Here is a 26,741-nt window from a genome sequence, read left to right on the forward strand (position 1 = left end):
GTGTTTCCAAGAAATATTATTCAAAAAAATATATATGATTTTGTTTACGGGCATTTATTTGCAGCAGGAGCAGGTGAAATTTTGCTGACTAATTTTTTTCAAGTCATAAACAGCCTCTTATATGTTGTTTAACCGTCGACAATCAAATTTGTAACAATTTTCACTTTTCGGGCCGAGCTTTGGGCTTCGTGTGGCCCTCAATTAATTGGCTGCTAAAAAGCTAAATAATTGGGCTGAGCTTTGCTGTCTCTGAACTCTGCGAATACAAATCCTTAAAAATGTTAAGTACAATTTATTACGAAGTGGGCCAGAATTGGAGAGCTTCCGTGGCTTAGTAATTCTGCATATTTGAAATGTTAGAAAATATAATTTTTTAGTGCTGTGATAATTATTGTTGAAGCTGAACGGGGGCCCACTTTGTCAATTAAATTTAGCTGGCAGCAAATGTGCGAATTGATCCATAAAATTTTCCATAAAGCTTTCAATTACTTTTCACAAAAAAAATAAAACAAAGACTGAACTTAAGACTTTCCAGCCACCCGCAGCTGCTAATCAATAAATGAAAAGTCGAGATTGTTCTAGTTATTTGTGGCTAAAAAGCAGCTCAAAGCAGTTGATGCCTGTTTTCCCCCAAAAAATAGGCGATGCCGGATGCAGTCGCAGTTCTCTACTCATCATATTTTATAATAATATAATATTATTATATATTTTATTTAAATGCCAACTTTAAAGCCAATTATAGCTTCCGCGCTTTGTTTGAATAAAATTTATTATTATTTATAAGTTGCATAAAATGTCTGAATATAATTCAATTAAAGCTTTTGCGCTGAAACCAAAATAAAAACTTAGCAACAATTATGGGAATTAGAAATGCTTCAGACATGCAAATCAATACGAAACTTTAGAAAATTAAATCAACACAAATATAAAAATGAAATGTTTTCATATTTTATCATTGACGCACGCTGCGTATGAGTAATTTTTGCATAATTCCTTATAGTCACTATGTGAATATGAAATTTTCGAGAAACAACAAATTGCAGCTTGTAAATATATATAAAACTTTATAAGAATTTCATATAGAAACCAGAGCGAATAATTTTATAATATGTAAGGATCCAAAAAGCTTTTGTTTATAATGTAACATAAAACTTTGTGAAAATTAAACGAGAAACAAGCATTTTATGCGATTTTATATTTTAGCTGTGACGCACGCTGCGTATGCGTGATTTTTATATAACAAACAAAAGCACGGCGCACGCTGCGTATAATTAATTTATGCATGCAATAAAGTTGCATTTGCCAGCACTGGCTAAGATATAATACACAAATATGCTGAATGCGATTTGCAAACTGCAATTGTTTGGGTTTTTTTCACAGCTTTTTACAATAAACAAACGTCATACGGGGCGAATGCGTAATGTGGCAGCTCAGTTAGCCCAGACGACGGCGGCGGGCGCGTGTCCAGCGCAGCGGTCGGCGAGTGCGTCAGCCAGGAGCGCAATGTTTATGAACCTATTTTTGGGCCAGCAGCCGGGTAAACAACATAACAACGATTGACTCGGCAATTCAATTGCCCCAGCTCGCAGGCGTGCGATTTTACACCAAGCCGAGATTTGCGTAGACGGCCGCCGTACTGATACGAAACGAGCACAATTAATTAGAGCCTGCAGCCCAGAAATAACAAAAACAATGGATGGCCCCGTGCCCTGAGCACGTACCCAGAGACAGCGAGAAGCGCGGAGAGGGGTCCGCCGGAACAGTGGCAGACAACAGGCAACGGCCAAGCCGAAAACCTGTCGGCCAATTAACATGTGTCAATAATTACGCGGAATCGCGTCTCGCACCTGGCCGCAGCAATGGCGTTGCCTATAAAAGCCGATGATCTGCACTAATTAGGCTCAAACTTGCGAACATCAGGCTAGGGATCAGAGCAGCAACAGCAGCAGCAGCAAAGCGTTTTCTTAGAAGGCAGCCATAGAACAGGAGGAGCGCAATTTTCATTTGCCGCCAAGCCGAAAAATCTCAAAGCTAAGTTCAACTGAGATGCAGACACAACATGCAATTCTGGGCGCCGCCGTGCTGGGCATGCTACTGGCCTTTGGCTGCACGCTGCCCGTGCTGGACGCCAGCTCCGGCCTGGACAATGCCACGATAGAGGAGCTCCAAGCCAGTCTCAATGATACGCCCAAGAATCTGTAAGTATGCGAGAGAGAAACTTTCAAGACAGTTCATATTCAGCGAAAGTTACATTTTTTAACTGAAATTCTTATTTGAAGAACGCTTGCACTTAATTTAAGCTTGACTTTTCTTATTTTAAGTATTTTTTACTTTAATCCAAAACTTTTATTCCTATCCTTATTGACATTTCTAAGCCCAACAATAAAATTCTTAATTCAAGCACGTTTAATGCTTAATTCTAGCATGCGAAATCTTGATTTAAGTATTTTTTACTTCAACAAAGACTTTTTCTTCGTTACTTTAAATGTCTTGAACATAAAACTTAATTCTTAACTCAAACCAGTTTCTACCTTCATATATAGCTCTATATAAGTATTTTAGGTGTTACTTAAATCAAGACTTTTTTGACTTACCTGAACCTCTACTCTTTACGCTTCTCTCCAGGTATGTGGTCAAGGCAGTGGTCTATGAGATTGGCATACTCACCGAAGTGGGCGACAATGAAACCGATTTCGAGAGCCAAGAACGCGTGGATCTGACCTTCTACGATGCGCACACCAATCAGAGCCACATCGATCTGGGCAACATACCGCTGCCGATACAGACAAACGTTTCGGGCCAGGTGCTGACGGGCATTGCGCCGGTTAATATTGGCGCCTTCAGCAGTCCACAGGAGCTGCTCCAGACGCTGCCGCTGACGGGCAGCATTGTGAACATAACGCACAGCGACACCGCCTTCTATCAGCTAACCAAATCCAATACGAGCGCGTTCGAGAAGCCCCAGCTGCTCACCTCCGACCAGCTGGCCAAGCTAACGCATGCCGCCGAGCTGTTCCCGCCCGCCCCGGCGCTCAGCGGCTTTGGCGGCTCCGCCGCCTCCAACGAGGTGGACGCTGAGAACTAAATGGAAGCTAGACTCAAATTCTCTGATACCCTGATAAACGTAATGCAGTGCGTTGTGCTTCACATCATATCATATCGTAATAAGTACCTTTAACCATAGCCAATAAGTGTTAAGTAGCGACAGTGTTAGAAAAGACTGTAAGAGGACGAGTTCGTTAGGCATACATAGAACAAGTAGAAAACCCCCCTAAAAAAAATACCTTGACTTTGCCATAGTCAAAATCACTTTTTGTATTTGTAAACTTAAAATAAAATAATAAAAAAATCAAAAAAAAAATCGCATAAGTGCCAAGTCAAAAAATGGTGTTACTTTACCTTTATGCATGGATAGCTCATGTGACTCGGGAACTGCTAAAAGCTTTCCATCCACTTCTCACCTGCCCTCGAATGATTAAAAAAAAAAAAAAACTTGCATATTTCATATATATAAATAGCTAAACACATGTTTACCTGTATGAAAGCCATGAGCATGGCGCATTAACTTTCTTTCCGGTCTAGAACAACTCGGAAAACTGGAAGATTATATACTATACAAATGTTTTTGTTGTTGTTGTTGTTGTTTTTTTACACTCTCAATAATAATTGACCAGTTTTGAGGCCAAATTCATTTTTCGCATTCTTGTGCAATAAATGCTTAATATATGCTATAATTAAATACAGACTGAACAAAAATATTCAACTATTGCATTATTTTTATAATTTGATTCACAGTCCACATCAACAACTAATATCAGTTAAGCAAACAAAAAACAATTGCTCCCAGGCAACCCCTGAGATTGATTTTATGCCCCATGGTAAACCATATTTTTAAACTAAAAATTGGCGATTCCTGGGCCTCGAAACTGCTGGATGTATGTCTACAACATGAAGGTAGGTTGAAACAAATTTCTTCGGGTTCATTTCTGCATAGAACCAAAGTAGGATGCGGCATCTGTGGCAAAAAAATCACTACTCTACTAGCTAAGCATGAAAAACTCCAGAGCTTACTTGAATTCTTGAGAATCGAGGAGTAGAGCACTTCGTAGAAAATTCGTTTCAATTAAATTTGCAGCACTGCGAAAAATAAGCTTGGTCATGCATACATACATATATGTATACATAAATGCATACATACATACATGTATACATAAATGCATACATACACTAAAACATACACACGCCCATACGCACACACACACAAACAGACACATTTATAATACTTATACGCCGGCTTCGTACAAAATGCTAGTTTGAATAAAATCTGATATACGATATACAGAAGGAAGCATCTCCGAGCCCATTAAGTGTATATCTTCTTGATCAGCATCAATAGCCGACTCGATCTAGCTATGTCAGTGTCTGCATAAATGAAGGCGTCGCTCTCCGAACCTATGAGAGAGCTATAGACTGCAATTTTGAAAGTCGGTCCTCCTAGTTTGTTTCCGATAATCGATAGCTTGCCACATTTCCAAAAATCGATTAGAATCGATAACAAAAATCTGTTTTTCGAGCAAATCTTTAAGGTTTTAAGTTCTAGAGTCAACATATTTGACATGTAGCTTCTATATAACGTTACACATCTCGGATCTTTCGTAGCGCGAAGTGTTGGAAGAAGCTTCAGTATATCTCCTAGTCGTGCACTTCCGGCGGGAAAGAACTCTTGTTTAACGTACAAATTTGATGCGATACAAACATTGAAGTCGACATTTTTTATGATATAGCAAAGGTTTTGGTAAACTTTTGCTGGATAGCTCAATATACAGATATTTTTCTATATTAATCAAACAAACCATAATAAATGCTTAACAAAAAAAAGTTGGCTATGTACAGTCCTTAGATGGGTCAGATAAATATGCCTTAAAATAGTTAGCCAAGTTTCGAGATCTATTGATTTTATATAATAAAGATCTTGTTCGATTTTATATTAACTAGTTTTTAATTTTTCTCATTTTCATTTGTTGGTTTGTTTGTTGTTTGTGTTGTTTTAGTTGTTGTTTTTTTTTTAACTGTAGTACATGGTTTCTTACGCACTAGTAGATGATATATTTTATATTAATAGATATAATGTTATATATATATATAAATATAAGTTTAAACTTGTACACGCAAAATAAAATTGTTGAACGTCTCAGATCAGATAAGAGAACCCACCCCGAATCGCAAATATCGATTGTCCCCCTCCCGCACCCGCAAAAACCTTGGGAGCTATAACCCGCCCCCGCCCTCCCACTATACCTCACATGCTGCATGCCATAAGCATGGCGCTTGACAACTTTACGCACGACTCATCGATAAGCGATAGCCACGTATATCGATATCAAATTCGATTAGCCATGGCGTCTTGTTGGTGTTCGTGTGTGTGTGTGTGTATTAATATGTACATACTGCAACGCACATTTAGATACTTGTATTCGTATATAATATAAATAATATTTAGTTTTTAACTAATTTACATAGTCATGTAGACGATGCGCTCTAGCGGCTTCTTTTAAAATATATATATATGTATATGTGTGTGGGTGTGTGCTTATATGTATGTGTGTGTGTGTGTAAATTATGCATGGTATGGTAATTGTGTTTATTAGTAGTAGCTACAATTTCAACTTATGTGCACACTCCAACGTACATATATATATCAACTAAACCGTAACTAGAATCTGAAATCTGTATCTATATCCGTTAATGTGTGTGTGTATCTGATTAATCATAAGTGTGTGGGTGTGTATCTGTGTCTGTTAAGCGGTAACTTTTTCTCTTAATGATCGACGTATATTTAGGTTTAGGTTGCTTTGTGGTTTTACTAAAATTCCCTTTACGCTCGCTTTATACAGTTCTGGCTTACTAACAAATCATAGATATATATTTTTTTAGACGATCGCCTCGGCGCAGCCTTAAAATCAAATAAAAACTAATCTTAACGCGCCAGCGGCCAAAATGCTGCAGCAAAATCTATGCGAGATTAGGTTTGTTTTTTTTTTTCTGTTAATTCATTTCTTTTGTTTTGTTTTTTTGGTTCATCCAATGCGCCGTTTAATCTGCAAATAGGGTATTTATTTAGCTGGTATTTTTGGTGGTTCGCTTCGTCTTCGACTTGCCTATGACATGACTCTCCATATTTGTGATGCGTGGCTTCGATGCGGGCTGTGGTATGATCGTGATCTCATCGTTGATCTTCAGCGGCTTCAGCAGGGATTCATTGGCGGCGCCCAATGAATTACGCGTCATGCCTGCGCCGCCGCCGCCACCACCACCGCCCGCTCCACCACTGCCGCCGCCGCTGGACTGTGCGCTATTTTTCTTGCTATCCATTGCCTTTCTGGCCACAGTGCTGTGCGCAGTATACACATGCGTCTCAAACTGTTTGTACATGCCAAAGGTGGCCGTGCAGACGGTGCACTTGTAGGATAAATGTGCGGGCTTCAGGGTCATATGATGATCGCGCGATACGTGATTCAGTAGCTTCCATTGGTACATCTACAAATCAATTGCAATTTCGTTTAAAAAATGAGTCTTTAAATATATAGAATTATTTACAAAACCTACCCTGCCACAGACAGGACAACGACCGGCATCTTTGCCCTTGTTGGCCGCCTCCTGCATAGAGCTGGTGACCAGGCCGTGGGAGCCCAGCAAATGCCTTTCCAGGCCCTGATCCGTGAAGAAGCGGAACTGGCACTTCTGGCAATTCAATGGTGGACGATTGTAGATCATCTTGGGATGGATCTGCAAAAATAAGCAAAAGTTAAGAAAATTTCTGGCAATTTTGCAAGCTCCCAACTGTACCTTCACTTTGTGCATCCACTGCATGTGATTGCGCAGCTGCTCTAGATCCTTGATATAGCCATCGCATATCTCGCAGATGACAAACTGCGCCTTGTTGTTGCCGCCGCTGGGGCTCTGGCCGGGCTTCATGCCCGCCGCCGCCGTCGTTTGCACTTTGCTGGACGAGGCAGCGGACGCATTGTTGCCAGCGGCACTTTGTCGAGGTAGTGGCGTTATTGAGATGCTCGGCTGACCCGCAATTGGCTTCTTGGATGCTTGCTGCAATTTGGGAAAACATGCGTGTCGTTAGATATGTGAAATAATTCTTAAACTGATTTCACAAACTAACCTGCACAAGCTGTCCGGCGGCCAGTTGATAGCTGTTCGGCAGCGAGAGAGCCGCATTGCCGGCGCCGATGGCACCGCGTACGGGCGCAGGATTCCTCACCATGCTGTTGGCATTGGGCATTGCCTTGGGCATCTGCGGTGCTCGCTGTCGCATCTTCGCCGCATTTTGTGCCGCAAGCGCTGCCGCCTGCAGGTTGCGTGCCTGTGCCGCGGCCTGTTGCTGTTGTATGGTCGCCAGTGCTGCCTTCTGCGCCGCCGCCTGCGCTGCCATCGCCTGGAAAGAGATCAATGAAATGTTAAGTGTTTGTCATCTGACGGAATTTATTATATTATGTAGCTTACCTGATAGGCGGTGGCTGTGCCGACGAGTCCGTGTCGCGGCTTGATGCGCGGTATTTTGGCGGGCGCTTCCCAATCGTTGGGCGGCGCCAGATTCAGCTCCGGCCGGAACTTCTTGGCGCAGACAGGCTGATGGCGGGCCAATTTCGCCTTGCCATTATCCTCAAAGCCGCAGTTCGGGCACTGATGATACGGCAGCGGCTTGATCAGGCGCGCCTTGATATTGTGCACCGCCTCCATGTGGTAAACGATTTCTGTGGCGTTGCGTATCTCGAATGTGCAAAAATTGCACTTGTACAGGACTCCGTTCATGTGCGGCGTCTCATAGTGATTGGCCATGGACAGCGCGGACTCGGATTTGAAATTGCAGAACTCGCAGCGCTTCATCGTGAACTTAAAGGGTGCATTTTTCGTCTTCGACGCCTGCAGATTACCGCTCAACGCATTGATGGCCATCTCAAAGTCCTTGGGATCTCGCGACAGGGATTTGCGCATCTTGCGCTTCTGCAGGCGCAACAAATCCGCCTGGACATACTCCTGCACGAGGCCAACACCAATGTCCATAAAGAATTTACCCAACGGACTCTCAAAGTAGTTCTCCTGACCGGGCTTAGCGGCGGTGTTGGACGCGACACCGCCGGAGGCGGCCAAAGCAGCGGCGGGTTTAATGGCACCCTTGAGTGCGGTCAGATCATCGTTGGCCTCTTTGATTAGCACCTTGGTGCGCACACCCGTCTCGGAGTCATCGTCATCGTCCTCGTCGTCATCCTCATCGGATTGCTCGGACCAGGACTCATCGTCGCCCTGCTTCTTTTTCTTTTTGCCCGCATTCGGGCCGTCTGCGCTGCTTTTGTCCTCCTTGTTCTGCTCGGTCATCATATCGAACTCGTCCACTTTGTCCGCCACAGCCAAATCCTCCGGCGAAAGCGCATACTTTGTCTCAATCGCCTTGATGACCTCGCGTATGTTGTCATTGGGCGGCTTCTCGTATATGTAGGGCACAATAAACGAGGGCGCCTCCAGCACAAACATGTCGTCCGTTAGGCCTGGCAACAGATTCGCGTTATTCGTCATGCTGGGCAGTCCGGCGGCAGTCAGCGAGAGCGTCGATGGTGTCAGCTGCACTGTACCACCCACACCGGCCACACCTGCCATGGGCACAAGTTTGGGCGGCGTATTGCCCAGATTTGTGGCCACGCCGGTTACGGCATTGGTTATGGTCACCGGATAAACAGCCGAGCCGCCTGGTCCCGTTGGCCCCGCTTCGTGCGGCATTAGGGTGCGCGCATCCTTGATGGTCAACTGGCCAAGGCCGATCCCGACACCTGCACCCAGAGTGGAGGGCGTGGAGCTGCGCTGTCGCTTGCTGTTCGGCTGCATGTCGTCCAGTTCGCTTTTGCGCTTGTTCAGTGCCTGATCGCTAGGCGAAATACTTGGCGGTGTATCATCCTCAATGACCACACAGTCATCATCGTCATCGTCGTCGTCCTGCTCGGCTGCTGTTGGCGGCGGTGGCGGTGCTGGTGTTGCCTTCACGGCGGGCGCCAATTTCTTACTTGGCGGTGGCAGCGCTGCTGTTTGTCCCGTTTCCGACTCCGAATCGGAGGCAATGAGCACCGCATCGTCTGAGGATTCGGCGCCGCTTGAGGCAACCGCTGCTGCTGGCGTGGCTTTTGCCTTGCTGGGCGTTGTTCGTGGCTTGGCCGCCGAGGCTGGAGGCGCCTTTCGCTCAGTCAAATCGGCCATTTCCTCATCACTGTCCTCGTCCAGATTAACCACGCCGCCGGCGTCATCTTCGTCGTTGTTGTCATTGCTTTTCCGAGTTTCAGCTGCGGTTGCCTGTCCGTTGGGCTTGGCAGCAGCAGCAGCTTCCTTACCCTTTGGGCTTTGCGTGAAGCCATTTAGTGGGATCTCTTTCTTCTCGTCCACTTCATCCTCCTCGGTGTGCATAGCTTCTGCTTCCGAGTCGGTTACTGTTTTGGCTGTGCCGCTTTGCTGGCTACCCTCCTCTTCGGCCTCCGCCTCCTCCTCCTCTTCCAGATCGTCTGCATCTTCAAGGCTTTTCTTCTCGTCCACCAATTCTTCCTCTTGCTCCGCTGCGGGCTCTGTGGCTGCGCCAAGCGGATCTTCGGCGTCGCAACTGTTTTCGGCAGTGCTGCCAATCTTTTCATCGTCAGCTTCCTCATGATCACCATTGGTGGTCACCTCTTCCTCCTCCTCCTCCTCCGCATCTTCGTCTTCATCGATCTCGCCATCCAGCTTTGGCTCTTTGCTATTGCCGTTCTCTGTGGAACTGGAGCTGGTTATCTGTGAGTCGCCCTCCTCGGTGTCATCCACGTCCATGGACTCAACCGCCGGCTTAGATGCAGCATCGCCATCAAGCTTGCTATCATCGTTGCTGGTGCTGTTGCTGTTACTATTGCCATCCAAGAGCAGCTTGTCGGAGGCTATCACTGCATCCACTTCCTTATCCTTGACGGGCTTTAGCTTCTGCTGCTGCTGCTCCTCCTCCTTCTGCTCCAAGTCTGTGTTGGAGTTGGTCTTCTGTTCATTTTGCGGCTCTGCTGCGCTGCTGCTGCTGTTGTCGTCGTCGTCTTCGTTTGCTGCCGTCCTCGCTGCTGCTGCTGCTGCTTTGGCAAGTAGTTTGGTTGTGGGCTCGGCAACGCCCTCCGGCAAGACGACGTCGACTTCAGTCATTTGTTGTTGCTTTGTTCTGTTGTTTTTGGAATGTGCCTCTTGGTCGATAAATGTCGCTGCTGTTCTCGAGGATGCCTGCCAAATAGGAGATCGATAAACAACTTTTGATTAATTTCCTCACTTCCTTGTAAATCGATAAGTTTCATAAGCTTTACAGCTTTATCCAAAGTTAACTGGGAAATATTGGGCACATAGGAAAGGAAAACAAAGCGTAAATATCAACGAAAGAGCAGGCCAAAGAAGAATTGGAAAAAATGCGCAAACTTGCAGAAAATTAATCAAATAGAGCACAAAAAACAACAATTGCCAAAAATACAAAAAAAAAAAACAACTATAAAGCAAAGAAAATTGAAATCTAGGTGAATTAAACCCGCCCTCCCTCTAGGCTCCACCTGCCAACACCACCACCCCCCCCCCCCCCTCCACCAAACAAAGGGGCAGCAAAAACCAAAAAAGAGTTAATTGAGACAAAATGGCTGCCATATTGGATTAAAACTAAAATACAATTTAAAATGTATGTATGTAAATAAATATATATATATTTATGAATATCGACAGATGTACATAATTGTACGAGTGTTTTATTGCTGGCAGTTATGTATACCATCTAAGTATGTATGTAATTATGTACATATGTATGTATGTAATAACATAAAAACGTAATTCTGCAAGGCTTGTTACAATGTATTTATATATGTACATAGCCATATAGTATGTAAATATATACTGTGTTGCATAAACAAACATATATACTTGCATATATATATACATAAATGTTTATACATATATATATAAATATATATTTGTACATATATATTGTTACATACATACAGACGAGCAGTTACCGAGCACACAGCAACTGCACGATTGACATACAAACAGACAACACACACCTACATACATACAAAGCGCACCAACAAAACGAGCACACACACACACAACATGCATGTACAATCTATATATATACATACAAACACACACACAACACACACACATACATGCAAGCACATGCACATACATATATAATTATATATGTATGTATGTAGATACAAACGGACACGCAGACGCTGGGACGGACAAACAGACAAACGAACGGACAGACGGCCGGTGAGACGACGACGGCGGCGACGACGACGATGACGACGACGACGTTGGCTTTGGTTCTGCGGTGTTGGTTGTTGGTTGGCTGTGGCTCGCTGCTGCTGCTGCTGTGGCTGTAGCTGGCGGCGGCGTGGAGTGGAGTACGGGTGGGTACAGGAGCGTGTTTTGCGCTTGTGTACGTGTGTGTGTGTGTGAGTGCGAGTATGTCGCTGTGTTGGTGTATGCGTGAGCGTATTAGTGTCTTTATGGTGTGAACAATATTTTTTAGACAAGTTGCAAATAGGCATTTCCAAATTCCTTAATTTTTGCACAACAGCCGCGCTTCAAACACAATAACAAACACACAATTCAAACATATAGAGAATCACACAAACTTACAATTTACATTTTACGTCACACTTTAATGGCAGTGGCAGGTTGTTGTTATTGTGGCAATTAAAAACGATAATCAGTATGATAAACAAATACAAAAAAAATAAAGGATCTTTTTTGCCGAACGCACAACAATTTTTTTCTTGATTCTGGAGCGCACACACACATACAGAAAGCGAAAAAAAAGAACGCTATGCTAAAGCGCGACAAACGGACGATAGACGGGGGCAACAACAAGGCAAACTGGAAATGGAAGCGGAAAAAAGCGAAAAACGTCGCTACAAACACAGAGTTGCATGGGCGGCAGCCCGGCAAGCAGGGTTGCATGTGTACCCGAAAAACGGCGCGCGCCAAATTTATCGAACAATCGATTAAATGGCAATTAGTATTTATGGCATATTGCAACTGGTGCAGCTGTAAATCAATGATATAAAACTACAAATAAAGTGTACACCTTTCATATCACTGGCAACACACAAAGATCTACAAGTCAATTTTTATCGACGAGGCGCCAATTTTGGCAACGTGCATGTGGCGCTTCAAGAGAGCGACCAGAGAGAACTGGTCAGAGGTGTTACGCTCAAAAATAGCGAATGGCAATGTGAAGCGCAAGCGAATCGTTGTCACTGCGATAAGTGTATGGGTGCGTGTGTGTTCGTTACTGCCGTAGTATTGGAGCGCGCCCATGTGAATGGATGGATGGGAGGGAAAAACAAATTTGACAATTGTACCGCGCGTACGAACGAAATGAACAAAACAAAAATGAAACGGCATTGGTGCCTGTGTTGTCGTTTTACGTATATGTCGACGCAGTTGCCGGCGTGTTTGATGGATTTTTTTTTGCATGGGTATCTGCGACGCGCAAAAATTTGAAAATAGCGCGCGCAACCGGATAACAATCTTTTGATAATGCTGCTTATTACTGGCAATGATTAGTTACAACTCTAAACCAGGCCAACATTGAGCGCTTCTCCAAACTGACAAACACACACACACACACACACACACACATGTATACATATATGAAGTGTAAGCATAGGCAAAGCGGCGATTGCCCCGTCTGTAAGTTTTAAAACTGTATACTCATCACGATACTTCTGCTGGCGCTGCTGATGCTTCTTCTTCTTTCCCAACTTATTTCAGATTACGTTACTGCTCTCTCGCTCTCACCCACTCTCTCTATCGCTCTCGCATGCTATGGGCCAATATAATACGTACACATCCATACAAACATACATATGTATGTATACTTATATAAGTATGTCTATGTGTATGAACGTATGTAAGCTGAATGCGATGTTTGCATGCATGTGTGCGTGCCTATGTATGTATGCATGCGTATATATCTATGTGTGTGGGTCTGATTTGGTCTATATGCAAGTACAATTTTGAAAGTAACCCGCTTCTCACCCCCGTTGATCAGCAACTGGTAGAAGTTGGCATTCGCCTACCGCCGCACGGGATTCATTAAGAACCACCAACTATCGGTATAATAATACATACATATGTACATATATACATATGTATGTATGTATATATTATGAAACGATAACAAAACTTTATGTTATACATACACGTGACCTTTTCTCTTCTCTGTGTGTGTGTGTGTGAGTGTGTGTGTGTGTCGCCGGTTGTCAAGCGAATTTTAGATACAATTTCTGAGAAAAGAACCTTGCAGATATTTTAGCTAATTGTCAACAGATTTTGTAAAGGACATTTACAATTGAAAAGCAAGCATTGCAATTACATTTGTATATAAAAACTATTCTATATATTGGACTATATAAAGGACGTGCTTCTTTTATCCAAAGGACTAGGACTTTGAGGGACTAACTTTTCACGATATATTTCTTTAGGCCAGAGGCGGGAAGAAAGTAGGAAAACTGAATTACGAGAACGAGGTTCAAATCTGAGAGGTATCTAAATGTCCCAGCTGAAGGTCAAAGTCATAAAGTTAGTTGATAACATTTAAAGAGTCCCTGTCTATGACCTTTATAGCAATAACCTTATGCTGTAACATTATAAGAACACGACATTTAAATAAATATATATGTATGTATGTATGTATGTACATCATGTTGTAATTTCTCTTGGCAGAAAGAAAGTTGGGCGAATTATCCCAATTACAATTTGTGTAATCGAACAAAGGACTAATCGAATCGGCCAGGAATCAAGAACTTGTATTCCAATTTAATTGTATATGTTATTATGAGGCCTAGTTTCAAAATATGTGGCTAAAACGTTAACTGCACTTTATCAAAAGTTATCACATTTATGACATTTTATAAAAGATATTCAAGTATTGCAACAATTCGAAACTATCTTCAAGGATGCGATTTGTGTGAAATACAACTTTATGTAAATATGGCATACATATGTTTGATGAATATATGTATTATATGTCATATATGTGTGTATTATGAAGGTACTTGAATGCATATATGTAAATATATTTGCTTCTATATTTGCAGGCCGTATCATATTTCGCAGAAAAAGATGATGAATTTATGTGTTTTGCAATTTTTTAGCGTATGATGAGGAAGTTTAGATTTGGAGTTAATTCAGTGTTGGAAAAGCCCAATCTAAGCTTAAGATCTTCTTGAAAACTGGAACCGAGCTTAGATGTTTTGAAACATAAATACAATAAACATAGATTGGACTCATCGCAAGTTGTTGCTCATAAAAACTGATAACTGTTTAAAGTGTGCTAATTGGATTATTCGATTGTTTCTAGTTACATTTTCAAGTTCAATTATTGTACCGTTACGTTAGTTAGTTTTCACTCCAATTTCAAAATTAGAGTTTTAATTAGTTCAATTAGCAAGTTCAAATAATTATTTGATAAAAAAAATATGTTTAAATTATATCAAAAGAGTTAAAAATCCCAATAAAGAGTTTATAGAAAACAACTTAACCACGTTAATCAATACATTACATATGCATATACATTTACATACACATATGCAACTACATGTACATGTACACACACACACACACACACACACACACAGACATATATATGTATGAAGTACACGCACGTAATACTTACATATATATATATATGTATGTATGTGTAACGTATTTTATAGGCAAATTTTAAGTGCGCAGTTTAGTTTTTTTATATGAATATATGTGTATGTATGTGCTTGTATGCATGTATGTGTGTACGAGTGTATGTGTGTTTGTGTGTGTGTGTGCAAGATTTAAGCGCTCACCTAACCATTCACTGGGGACAACCATACAAAGAGGCTGCCCGGTTGAAGATACGGCAAATCGAATTGACGGATAATAGATACTTTATGAGCTTTAATCCTCGACTGCTTCGGCGTCCTCCTCGTCCTCGTTGAATGACAGTTTGCTGCTTGGCTTGGACTTTTTGCGTTTATCCTTTGCTTTCGGAGATTTCTCAGTTTTATTCTCCGGCTGGATTTTGGGCTGCTTGACGCGCTGCTTAAATACAATGGGTTGGTTTAAATCCGCGGGCCTTTCAGCTTCTTCTGCAATGCGAGTAATTGGTCATTAGCAAAAAAACAAAATAAAAGCCCATAAAATAGCATAAAACTCTTTCAACACACATAACTGTGCCACACGGGCAGCTGCTGCAAGTGCCCAACTCCTGGCTGTAACCGCCCCCACATGCAACAACAACAACAACAACAACAGCAAGAGCAAACACGCCCTATTCCGCCAGCGCCCGCCCACAAATGAGATAGCAAAGATTTTACTTATGTCTCGCCCGTTGCAAGCGTTTTCCTAGTTTTGCAACGCAACGTCCCGACCACCGCACCATCCCCTCCCACAGCTGCTCATCCCCTCAGCTTAACGCTTTGCAGTGCTCCATCGGACAGACAGAAGACAGTGGCTACCGCTGCCGCTGCCGCAGCCGCCGCCGCCGCACACCACGCTGCCCCCTTTCGACCATACACATACATCCACACATACATATGTATATCGTCGTCAAGCCACTTGCCGTGCTCTTTTTGTTCGCCTGTTTCGTTCATCATTGTCTCTCCCGTTTTGCTGCTTCGTTCATTCTTTCGCACGTTTTCACCCGATTTTCTGCGCGGGCCTTCTGACAGCAGCAACAGCAACAACAGCAGCAGCGGCAGCGGTGGCGGCGGGTTGATGACGACGATGGCGACGGCAACAGCAACAGAGCGGCAGCTGTTGTTGGCTTTGCGATGGCAGCGACGGCGACGGCGGCTGTGGGTCGCCGTTATTTGTTAACTTCTCTGGCCGGCTGCTTTATCGTGTGCTCCGCTTTGGCTATGATTTTCATCATATGCTCCGCTTTAGCGGAGCCCCAATGAAAATGTCAGTGTGTATGCTTTACGCCAGCTGTATATGTATGTGTGCGCGTGTGTGTGTGTGCTGGCCTGTGTATTAGTGTGCATGAGGGTGCTCCGCTGGCAGTGCCACACTAATTGCAATAATCGAAGCCAAAGGAAAGGGCGTTTGGAACGGGACTTGGAACTGCTGCCATAGAGACGCCAGTGGGCGGTGTGTTGCGTTGCGGGCGTGGCACACAGAACTTAAAACTTCCCCTTCCCCCCGCCCACAAATAAGACACATTTTCGAGGTTAGAATTGAAGTTGGGCATGAAAAAGAATTTTTCATTGAGCAAAAACAAAAGACGAGCGCATTGTTGGAAAATGCAACAATAATTTTTGCACACACCACAAACAGAAATCGAAAAGCGAGTTGAAAAAAAATTTCAAGCACTTCGAAATGCCCGCAAAATTTTAAAATATAGAGCGCGGCGTTATTTGTCGTACGGTTAGCTGCACTTTTGCGTATTTCGTTTGCATTTTGTTTATGTTTCATATAAATTTTCAAAATTTCAATTGCAAAAACACACAAACACACGCGCGCAAAGAAACAAACACAGACAGACAGACACACACACACACGAACAGATATATATATATATGTATGTACATACACAGTGTAGTATAGGGCAGAAAGTGGCAGCGTGAAAGAAGCGTGGAAGCGACCGCGCGACCGACGCTCGATTCTGACTCAACTGAACTGAAAGCCAAACTGCCACAGACGATAACTACATCCTACCTACGCACACACCGACACGCATACACACATACAAATGCACACTCACAAAATATATACACATACAAGTACACAGCACGTGTACGTTTGTGTGTGTGTGTGTGCATACCTTTCGCTATGCGCTGCTGCTCGAGGGCCACCTCGTCAGCCGTAAGATCCCCACTCGTTAGGACCACAATCTGTGGCTTTTCGTCCTCACGCTCGGGCCGCTCCTCACTGGAATCGTAGTCGTCCTGGTTCTGGTCGCGTTCCTCGACTTTCTGGCGCTGTTTTTATTTGCAACAAAGCTGAGCATGAGCGAGGCACTTTGTTTTGGCTCAACGACAACGGCAGCGGCAATAGCTTACCTTTGTATCGACGGTGGGGCCCTCCTTGTAGCCGATTTCCGCCTTGAGTTTGGCCAAAAAACTGGGTTCCTGTGGCTTCACGTAGGTTATATTGTTGCGCTTGGACATAGCAAAGAACACATACGTATAGAAAATCCTGCTTCTTTAATGCTTTCCAGTTGGTTTTTCTTTCTATTTTGATTGCCGCCGTTCAATTGTCAGTGTCGACCGCTGTTGCTGCAGTGTTGCAAAACGCGCTTTCATCAGTATTAAATTGTTCCAAAAAAAGGCAAAAACTTAATTTCGTGCACTTATTATTTCCGTTCAAGTATATTGCTTTAATTTTCTTTATATTTGCCAGATTTCTGTTAAAAATCTTACTCATATTCATGCTTCAATATATTACTTATCGTTTTGTGTACTATCGATAACAGCATTGACAATCAGCTGTTCCTAAGACGATGTTTCTGCACTGCGCATGAGCGCCATATTTGATTTAATGGTGGCGCCAAACAAATTTGAAGGGCTGCTATTGTGAATGAGCGACATCATGAACTAGCAGTTACTTTTTGAATGCTATGATTTCTTTGCGTCGTTGGGTCTTTTAAATAGCAGCCAAATTGTGTGAATTATACATTTTGGCATTGCATGAAATGTTAGGTCTGAATTGCTCCTATATGTATTTAGGTATTCTTGTAATTTAATATTTAAAGCTGAATTTTATGGTATTTGATTCGAACTTTGCACAAGGCACTTTTTGCCCCACAATTGCTTTCTATCTGCAGTCAGTCAGCTGCAGCAATTCCCACAGCAGCTCCCGCATTGCCGTGCAGTCAATTTACTGAATTCCGCTGCCAAATCACCGACGCGCTATCTGCTGCCTGTGCCGCCAACAGCAGAGCAAAAAAAAGGGGGCACATGAAGCTGTCGCATAACTTGCAAATTTTCCACTTCACCTGCAATTCGATGCCCCGAAACGAATTTTGATCAAAACTGACAGCCCAACAATACACGGCGGCATTCATCAACGTCCGCTGTTGTCGCATGCAGCAATGGCAGCAGGACTCCCACCCCTTACCCCGCACAGCCGCGCAACATAATAAATCATCTGTAAATTGATTTCAAAACTTTAACGGCAAGCAGCAGTAAAAAAAATTGAAAACGAAGACTAGAGAATTTCATGCTGGGGGGCTCATATGTTGCCAACAACAACAACAACAACAGCAACAAGAAGAACAACAAATATGCATAAGAACAACAACTGTAAAGGATCTGCAGCTGCATCCTGGCACGCGCTTAAATCTCGCAAGCGTTCCCACAACGCGCTGTTCCCTCAACTAATATCAAATTGATAGCTTTTAAATTTGGTTCCGCGTCTTATCACCAAAGCGACAAGTTCGACAGGCCCAAATGGAGTGCACACAAATGTGCACACAGTATGCTCTCCTTCTCCCTCTCCCTCTCTCTCCCTCTCTCTCTCTGTCTCCCTTTCTCAACTTTTGTGCTACTCTCAGCGTTGCATTAAAAATGAGCAGCGCAAAACATTTTATGGGCTGCAACTCTGAAGTTCAACGCGGCGTATGCTTCATTTTGTATGCCCTTTAAAAAGCGGTTTGGGGTATAATAGCTAGCTAGTTATCTTACATTTAATGCACAAGTTGTGATAGAGTTTTCTTAAAGCAAGCAAATATTTCTTGAAATTTCTTACCGTCAATAAAAACGTTTATAGTCTGGCTATGCTCATGTTGTGTTACAGGGTAGCTTTTAGTCCAGCAGCAACAAGCACTTTTTACTATATTGGTTGCATGTTTGATGCGTTGCTATACCCTAAGCGCATGGAAAAAAAGGCTAAGAAGAGCATCATGTTTTTTAAGTATGTGTTTGTAAACTTATACAACCCCATAAAGTATATACATATGTTGCTGAAACGCGGCGATCTCTGAACCTATAAAAGCTGGATACATGGAATTTGAAGTTTATATTCTCGTATGCTAGCAACAATAAACAAGTTTCTTATTTTTTCTTCAACATCTGCTCACCTTTTCATAATATCGATAAGTATCGATTTTGAGATTTGGTTTTTGAAGCACAACTCGAGGATTATAAGAGCTAGATACACCAAACTTGGTATGCAGGTGATTGTATAGATTACACAGCTTAAGAATATTCCACTCTTTGGATATCTTCCAGCGCTACCCCTCAAAATTGATAATATTCTATATTTGGAGGTAGAGCCTTGTGCTTTGGTATTTATATACAGTTGGGTGCTATATTTGGGCCCTGAAAATTTCTTAGGAATCGGACTTAAAACAGCAAAGTTATACAAGACTGCATCTTCTACAGGGTATAGCTGAAGGAAGAAGATGCATAACCAAGCTGCGAGCTTGTGTGTATGTGTGTTTTTTGTACATGTATGCATAGAAAGAATCGTGAATTGATGTTGCGGCCTCTTGAGGCTGGCTACAGGGCATCTCCCAGTCTGGCACTCCCGATTAGCACATTTGGAAAAAAACTCGAGTGGCCATCGCGCTGCCCCGTTTCTAATCGCTTTGCGCGTAGGATTCCAATCCGAGTGCTTCTGTTGGCCTTGACTAAAGCTCCGTTAAACGTGTTTAGTTACATATCAGCTTATTTGGAGCGCATAAACAACACACACACACGCACACACACGCACACACACGCACACCCTGGAATCACATGAGCAAATCAAAAGACTCTTGAGCTATGCGCCTCAGGAAAATGTTATCACAAACTGCATCCGGCGGCGGCGACGGCGACGGCGGCAGCTGCTGCCAGAAATCGGGCTCGGCTGCAGCTGCTCGGCCATGGCTGCTGCTGCTGCTGCTGCCTCTGCCGCTGTCGCTGCCTCTGCCAGCTGCTCGGTTCGGTAACGGTTTCGGTTCTGGCAAAACGGAATCGGTTCAGTTGTCCGTTTCAGATGCTCGTCGGCATTTGGCGCGTGCAGTTGCAAGGCGCGCGTTTTAACGTTCTACTTTTAACGGAAATATTCAAAAAATTCAAATCAAGTTTCCGAAAAAAAAATTGATAAATATAGTGTAACTATATTTGCGATACGAGCGCAGACTTATCGTACGAAACTGAGAGTGCGACTGGAGCTAGTCCGCGTCCAGATAAGTGACCAGAATTAAGTGGCTTCTGTATCGTGCAACTAGACGCTGCCTCCACTTCCGCCTGTTCCGTTTTTATCGCTGCGGCAATTTTAATTGCCTGCCCGACGACAGTTTTGAGTTACACTCCAAGCAGCTCGGTTGATCAGCATGATGCACTCGCTCTGGCCGCTGGCTGTGCTCTGCCTGTGCCTGGCCAGCTTTCTACAGCTGACAGCCGGCCAGTGGGTGCACTGTCCCGCCGGCTGCACGTGCCTCGCGCGCACCGTGCGCTGCATTCGCGCCCGACTCAAAGTGTTGCCAGAGCTGCCGCAGGACACCCAAGTGCTGTAAGTAGTGGGGCTTGGGTTGGGTCTAAGGGTCTGGGATTTGGGTTTTGGCTGGTTTGCTTGCATAAATCATCGCAAGTTTGGCTTTTCGCAAATCCATAAATTAGTTTTTAATGTGCTCGCGTTCTCCTTGCGAGCTGTGCCCGTTGCCAGCGTTAATTTGATGACTCCTCCTCCACTCACACACACACACACACACACACCTCCACCTCCTGCTCCTCCTCCTGTCCCGCCTGTTGACTCAATTAAACGTTGTCTAACTGTGGCAGCAGCGCGGGAATTTGTATATTTATCACAAGGCAACGCGCCGCGTCGCGATTTGTATGCATGCGAAATATTTCCCTGACGCTGCATTTATTTCCAAATGTCAGCAGCTTTCGCATGAATTTCGGCTGAACTTCTATGTGGGGGTGGTGCGGAAAGGGGTTGGGTGGGGGCAACTTGGCAAATGTTTGTGGAGCATATGCATATTTATGCGTCAGATCGACCTGCCCCCCACTCCACCACCTGCTTGTGGCAGCCACCGGAAGGCAACTGCAAAAACAGTCCAAGCTGAATTTCTCCCTATTTATTCGTCGAGAATTCAATTTTCGAATGATTTTAGCAGAAGTTTCGAAAAGAAACGCGTGATAAGAAAAAGATCAACTTTGGTTGAACGCAAGCTGAGTATTTTAGAGAAGCCAAGCTTTTATAAACAGGGCTGCAAATGCAAATGAAATTGTCAGTTGCTCGGCTAAGGGTTTGAACCAGCTTCCCGCCTATAGGCTCGGCTCGTGAAACTGCTCTTCCAGATTCCTGATCCCAGGCTTTAGATTATATCTTGTCTTTTTTTTTATACATTTCCTAAATATTCTTGAAACAATTTGAACATTTCATATACAAGCAAAGCTTATTTTATCTTTACCCAAAACTGGCAGCAATTAAATGTGTGTAGATTTTTGATAAGGGGATCATAATATTTGCATCCGAGCTGATTCGTTCAAAAATAGCAATTTTTGTAGAAAATTAGGGTTTTGTTTCGCTTGTTTTTGAGGCTTGACTTAAGATTCGAACAATGGTAAAAAGTAAAAAATAAATTTTAAATTCGGGTTCAAGCATTTGGCGTATGCGCCCGTTAGATGGCGCTGCGATCAGGTTCTAGGAAACTTGTTTTTTTAATTAAACATTATTTTAACACAAAAAAGTAAAAGATAATATATATTATTATGTAACTAAGCATTTAGTTCAACGCACATGAAAGCCTGCCAAGAAAAATAGCATTGTGAGTTCTTAGAAAAATTTAGTTCTAATGTTTTAATGCCTTCCAAATTGATGCATGCTAAAAGCTTAACATAGTGTAGCTATTTGGTGTACAATGCCAGCCTTTGATGGCAATTTGAAGTCCCTTCAGCCCCCTCAACATGTTTAAATAAATCCCATTTCAATTGCTCAGCAATCTGTCAAACACATTGCTAAACATTTATAGGAATTGGGAAAGAGTGGCACATAAAACTTGTATACTTCAATCAATCTTAATTTTAGATAAAGTGGTGCATGCATTATTTAACAGCAACTGCAACTGCAACAAGAGCTGTGAAATTTTCAAAACTATTTGTTATTCATTTTGTGGCAGCTTTAATTAATTTGTTGCATTTGTATTAAAAGTTCCCGCAAAGAGCAACTTTTTGTTTAGTTAAATGTGCCACATAAACACAATTTGCAATGCCTGCCCCTGTCCCCGGCCCTGGCCCTGCCCCAACAATATGCTAGCAATTTGTTGCTGTCGTGCCTTTTGTTTATAAAAAGTCAACGCCTAACACATGTTCATAAAGCCTGCCTGCATAAAACAAAATAATATATTACTAAAATGCAATTCCCGCTGACCCTTGTGGCAGACACATGCTGCGATCTCCAATACCCTGCACTTTAGACAGCCAAACGGGCTATATGCATCTCAATTGAAACGCTTTGTTGTTACAATTAAAAAAAAGTCTTATGTATAGATTGGTTGGGTGAACTTTTAAGTTTGCATATATACATATATGCCCGCTTGTACATGCATGTACATATGCATGTTTGTTTCGCATATATGCGAACATGCATGCATGCGTACATGTATGAATGCATGCCCGGATACCTACATACATGCACACATGCACACACACATACATACGTACATATTAAATACATACATACGTACATCTACATACATACATACATACATACATACATACATACATACATACATAGATACATACATACGTGCATGCATACATACATACATACATACATACATACATACATACATACATACATACATACATCTACATACATACATACATACATACATACCTCTACATACATACATCTACATACATACTAACTTACCCGCTCCACCTCCTCCTACGCCGCCTTAAGCTACTCCACAGGCCGTTGGCAGCAGGGCCTACTTGAATTCTTGAGAATCGAGGAGGAGAGCACTTGGTAAAAATTCGTTTTATTTAAATTTGCAGCACAGCGACACAATAAGGTCTGCGTTTTGTATTAGAAAACAAACATGCATGCATACATACATACATAATTGCATACATACATACAAACACTAACAGACACTCGACCATACATATACACACACACACATATTTACATATATAATACTTATATGCCTTCGTACTATTATTTACTTTGCTTCATTTAAACTCAATATTGAAGGATTTGTATAAAATCTATACTTATTTATATGACATAAATACATATATAATGAAATATACCATCTTGAAGTCTTGTGGTGAGAATCTTGAAGACCAAAATCAAACTTTCGTTTATTAAACTTTTTACCCGCATTTTCCATCCCGAGCGTTGAACTATAAAACTATTATACTTATTATGTATCATATAAATCTCAGCCAACATTTCTCTGAACCTGACGGATCTATAAGCCTGAGTATCCTATACATTTCCGTATACCAGATGCACATCAAGAGGTCAAGAGACAGATTGTCTAAAGTGTTTATGCGGGATACAGGGTATCTTAGAGTGGAACCCCAAAGTTTGAGCACTTTTATAATTAATAGAAAATACAAATAAATTTATTAATATATATGTAACTGACAAAGGTGCTTTTAAATATCAGATTCATATACAGACTCATATACATGTACATGTTATATATACATACAGATAGATAGATATATATAGTGTATATGTAATACATACAGTCTTGGCAATATATATATGTAATACACACATATACACTTACATATATAACAATCCTAAATATAAAAGCAACTTTTCCAGTCGTGAAATCTTGTTTATAGTCCACCTTTACCCAACTATTTCAGTTAACTTTCAGTTGGTGTTTTTTTGGGAATAAGTGAAAAAACTATGCTATTTTTTTTTGATTAATAATGTAAGTAGTATTATGTAGTCGGGCAATCTTTAGTTTTAATCAGAAGCTCTTGAATGTGTTCGCCTTAATTTTGTTAATGGCACAAATTTGTTTACATTTATTTTTTGCACATGTAAATCTTCAGCTGTGCGCGATGAAGAGCTGAATAAACATGAAGCAAATGCAGAGAAAGAGAAAGAGAGAGAGAGAGAGAGAGTGGGAGAGAGAGGGAATGAGAGAAAGAGACAGAAGGGAAGAGGCTGGGCCAACAGATCTTTTAGTAAGATGTGAAACGGAAAAATAATATTCGAGAAAAAGTCTTTAGTAGAGCAGATGTTGAGTATGTCAGCTGGCCAATTATTCAGTTGTGTTTTTCAATTCAAGTATTGAGTTTTCCATTGTGAATTTTAATTCAAGAATTGAGTTTTCCATGAAAAGGCCGAGGCCGAGGCTGGGGCCTATGCGAGAATTTTCCTTTTCAAGCTGTTCACCCAAAAACATGGCTTTGGCCCAATGCTGCGGCGCTTAGCACTTGCTCTTTTCCAACACACACACACACTCGCACACACACCCGCACACACATTTGCTAAAATGTTGATGCGAATACAAAAGCGCAAACATTTTGACTTTTTGCTAAACTTGCAACTAAATGGGAGGCAGAACGGCCACAGTCGCTGGCATCATTCATCTTCCACGCCCACACACACCACACACACACACACACATGCCACACCCGCACACACCACACACACACACACCGCACACACACCGCACACACACCGCACACACACCCACACACACAGCAGGCATTGAGGCATTTCTAGTTTTCATTTTTTGCTCTAGTTAAATAAATGCACTTGATTTCATTTCGTGCTGTTGCATTTAGAGCGCATTTATACATAGATAGATATATATCTAGATATATACAGAGGTATATATAGAGCTCAAGTTGCAGCTTAGTAGCCAGACCAGTTGCTTTGTCATTATGCTGCGAGGTCCTGCGCCTTTGCATCCTGCTCAGCTTTTGCATAGCTAACACATAAAACGCAGATGGGGCCAAGCACATGAGCTGTATAAGATATGGCTATATCTATATCTATATACGTATTCAGAGCTGCACTCGCTTATTATACTTGATTATACTACACTTTAAATATATATATTCAAGCACATCTACACCCATGGTCAAGCAAATAGTTACGTTAACACAACTTATCATTAAATGCTAATATTTATTTAAAATAGGAGTTTGCTCGAAAATGGATAAAAATTATATCAGCTTTTTGTGCAAATGTATGAAATAAGCAGAAGAAAGTATTTTCTAGTCCATTAAGTGTATATATTCGTGGCTACAGCCATGTTTTTCTTTTCCTCAATCTGTCCATCTGCATGATCTTGAAAACTACAAATATATATTCCTATTTATTATACATATTAACAACTTTTGCAATTCACTTATCTTTAACAGACTTATCCTTTTTCCTATATCTCCAATCAGTTTCATTGTAACGATAAATATTGATTTTGAAGTTTCCAGTTCCGGTTCTGTTTCCGGTTCCGGTTTCAGGTTGATTTCTCGATTCCAGGTATCAGGGCTTCACGTATTTCGTTCCAACTTGTTTGGATTCAATTCCATTTCGAGAGCTTCTTTTTGTAAATTTTGCTTCAATTCATGGCCTCAGCTCATTGCCCAGATTTTGTATGAAATTGTGTCCAGCTTCGCAGCATATTTTCTCCAGCATAGTTTAGCACAAGCATTTAAAGATAAGTTTTGTTAGTGTACTTATTTTTGTGGGCAGCGGTGTATGTACTTGGCTTATCTTGTGCTGTGCGCTGTTTTATCACAAACAAAAGTCGCCACACGTTGCACGCTCGGCATATTAAAAAGTTTGATTAGTGCCCAGGCGGAGGGCTTGCTCCACGCCGGACAATGCAGAATATGCCCCACTCCTGCCCCCACCCCTGCTCCCCTGTCCATAGCCGCGCCCCCGCTTTGCTATGCTGTTCAAAACTATTTGCTGGCAAAAATGTTGTTCATCCTGGTCAGCTCATTTCCTCATTTCGTCCTCTGCATATCACGAAGCATTTATGCGTGAGAAATGCCTTGTTCATCCTTGTTGCTGCTCCACACACATCCTGCACGTCTGCCAGCCCCATCCCCCCCGCCTGCCTGTCTGCCTGGCAGCACAAAATATTGTATGTTATTATTAAATATGCATAAATTTCCTTTTTGCCTGCCACAGTTCCCAGTTTCTTTTTTTTTTGCTTTTTTTGTATCCTTTTTGTCTCCTTTTGCCGCTCCTGTTGCAGTTTTGCATTTACATTTGCTGTTTATTTGCCCGTGCAAATATTGAAAATGTTACCAAAAAACAGTCCAATTGTGAAGCCCAGACCTTGTCGCCCCGCGGCCCCCTCGTTCAGCAGCTCGACATGTGTTGACAGGCAAAGCGGCATCAAGGATCATATTAAATGCCGTCGGGCAATCTAAAAACGAGGTTAGGCTAGCATTTCAGATCTGGCGACAACGATTGGAAACTGAAACTATATTGAATTCTCTTTTAGAAGAGTAGAAATTTATAGGAGCCGCAGCGTATGGAAAACAATAAGTTCATAAAATGACATCAATAAGTTTTCTTACTCACTTATTTATAACAATAAGAAATTCAGTCAAACTGAATGTTTGAGAGAATGTAAATCTTATCGCATTATAAATAGAGAAATGAGAAGATTGAGATTGTAAGATTGAGAGAAATAGAGGGACAGGTACATAAAAGGACGATTATATAATTATGCTTCTATATATGCATGCGTCCTTAAGCCTTGGTCTCACCTTTTAAGTTTTCTT

The 26,741-nt window shown here is 42.2% G+C and overlaps 4 protein-coding genes across 4 annotated transcripts in view; 2 read left to right on the forward strand and 2 right to left on the reverse strand.

The window, feature by feature from the left end:
- The first annotated feature begins 1,929 nt into the window (after positions 1 to 1,929).
- LOC115771155 lies at positions 1,930 to 3,296 on the forward strand. The gene is made up of 2 exons (XM_030716728.1): positions 1,930 to 2,198; positions 2,626 to 3,296. The coding sequence occupies exons 1-2, from the start codon at positions 2,047 to 2,049 to the stop codon at positions 3,083 to 3,085; spliced, it is 612 nt and encodes a 203-aa protein (XP_030572588.1). The 5' UTR covers positions 1,930 to 2,046; the 3' UTR covers positions 3,086 to 3,296.
- A 2,735-nt stretch (positions 3,297 to 6,031) lies between these two features.
- Positions 6,032 to 10,230, reverse strand: LOC115771082. Its single transcript, XM_030716633.1, has 6 exons — positions 7,516 to 10,230; positions 7,175 to 7,447; positions 6,847 to 7,104; positions 6,607 to 6,786; positions 6,159 to 6,537; positions 6,032 to 6,098 (listed from the first exon to the last, which is right to left on the reverse strand). Exons 1-6 carry the CDS (start codon positions 10,207 to 10,209, stop codon positions 6,094 to 6,096), a joined length of 3,789 nt encoding a protein of 1,262 aa, XP_030572493.1. The 5' UTR covers positions 10,210 to 10,230; the 3' UTR covers positions 6,032 to 6,093.
- Positions 10,231 to 14,970: 4,740 nt separating this feature from the next.
- Positions 14,971 to 17,377, reverse strand: LOC115771083 (uncharacterized protein KIAA1143 homolog). Its single transcript, XM_030716635.1, has 3 exons — positions 17,094 to 17,377; positions 16,856 to 17,012; positions 14,971 to 15,179 (listed from the first exon to the last, which is right to left on the reverse strand). The coding sequence occupies exons 1-3, from the start codon at positions 17,199 to 17,201 to the stop codon at positions 14,989 to 14,991; spliced, it is 456 nt and encodes a 151-aa protein (XP_030572495.1). The 5' UTR covers positions 17,202 to 17,377; the 3' UTR covers positions 14,971 to 14,988.
- Positions 17,378 to 20,105: 2,728 nt separating this feature from the next.
- LOC115771277 (peroxidasin) overlaps positions 20,106 to 26,741 on the forward strand; it is a 42,764-nt gene continuing 36,128 nt past the window's right edge. Inside the window, exon 1 of the mRNA XM_030716897.1 lies at positions 20,106 to 20,529. Coding sequence (XP_030572757.1) covers positions 20,351 to 20,529 — 179 coding nt within the window. The 5' untranslated portion in view covers positions 20,106 to 20,350. The remainder of the gene's footprint in view (positions 20,530 to 26,741) is intronic.

The sequence above is a fragment of the Drosophila novamexicana genome, unplaced genomic scaffold (genome assembly GCF_003285875.2).
Source record: "Drosophila novamexicana strain 15010-1031.04,08,12 unplaced genomic scaffold, DnovRS2.1 tig00000024-arrow-pilon, whole genome shotgun sequence".
Lineage (NCBI taxonomy): Eukaryota > Metazoa > Arthropoda > Insecta > Diptera > Drosophilidae > Drosophila > Drosophila novamexicana.

What these genes read in the sequence shown, in the direction of transcription:
- LOC115771083 (XM_030716635.1), bottom strand. Translation starts at nt 17,201, where the DNA reads ATGTCCAAGCGCAACAATATAACCTACGTGAAGCCACAGGAACCCAGT. An exon ending in GCCCCACCGTCGATACAAAG is followed by an intron (nt 17,013 to 17,093) that starts GTAAGCTATTGC and finishes AAATAAAAACAG; the next exon opens with CGCCAGAAAGTCGAGGAACG. An exon ending in GCAGCAGCGCATAGCGAAAG is followed by an intron (nt 15,180 to 16,855) that starts GTATGCACACAC and finishes CTCGCATTGCAG; the next exon opens with AAGAAGCTGAAAGGCCCGCG.
- LOC115771155 (XM_030716728.1), top strand. Translation starts at nt 2,047, where the DNA reads ATGCAGACACAACATGCAATTCTGGGCGCCGCCGTGCTGGGCATGCTA. An exon ending in AATGATACGCCCAAGAATCT is followed by an intron (nt 2,199 to 2,625) that starts GTAAGTATGCGA and finishes GCTTCTCTCCAG; the next exon opens with GTATGTGGTCAAGGCAGTGG.
- LOC115771082 (XM_030716633.1), bottom strand. Translation starts at nt 10,209, where the DNA reads ATGACTGAAGTCGACGTCGTCTTGCCGGAGGGCGTTGCCGAGCCCACA. An exon ending in CCGCCGGACAGCTTGTGCAG is followed by an intron (nt 7,105 to 7,174) that starts GTTAGTTTGTGA and finishes CCCAAATTGCAG; the next exon opens with CAAGCATCCAAGAAGCCAAT. An exon ending in GTTGTCCTGTCTGTGGCAGG is followed by an intron (nt 6,538 to 6,606) that starts GTAGGTTTTGTA and finishes ATTGATTTGTAG; the next exon opens with ATGTACCAATGGAAGCTACT.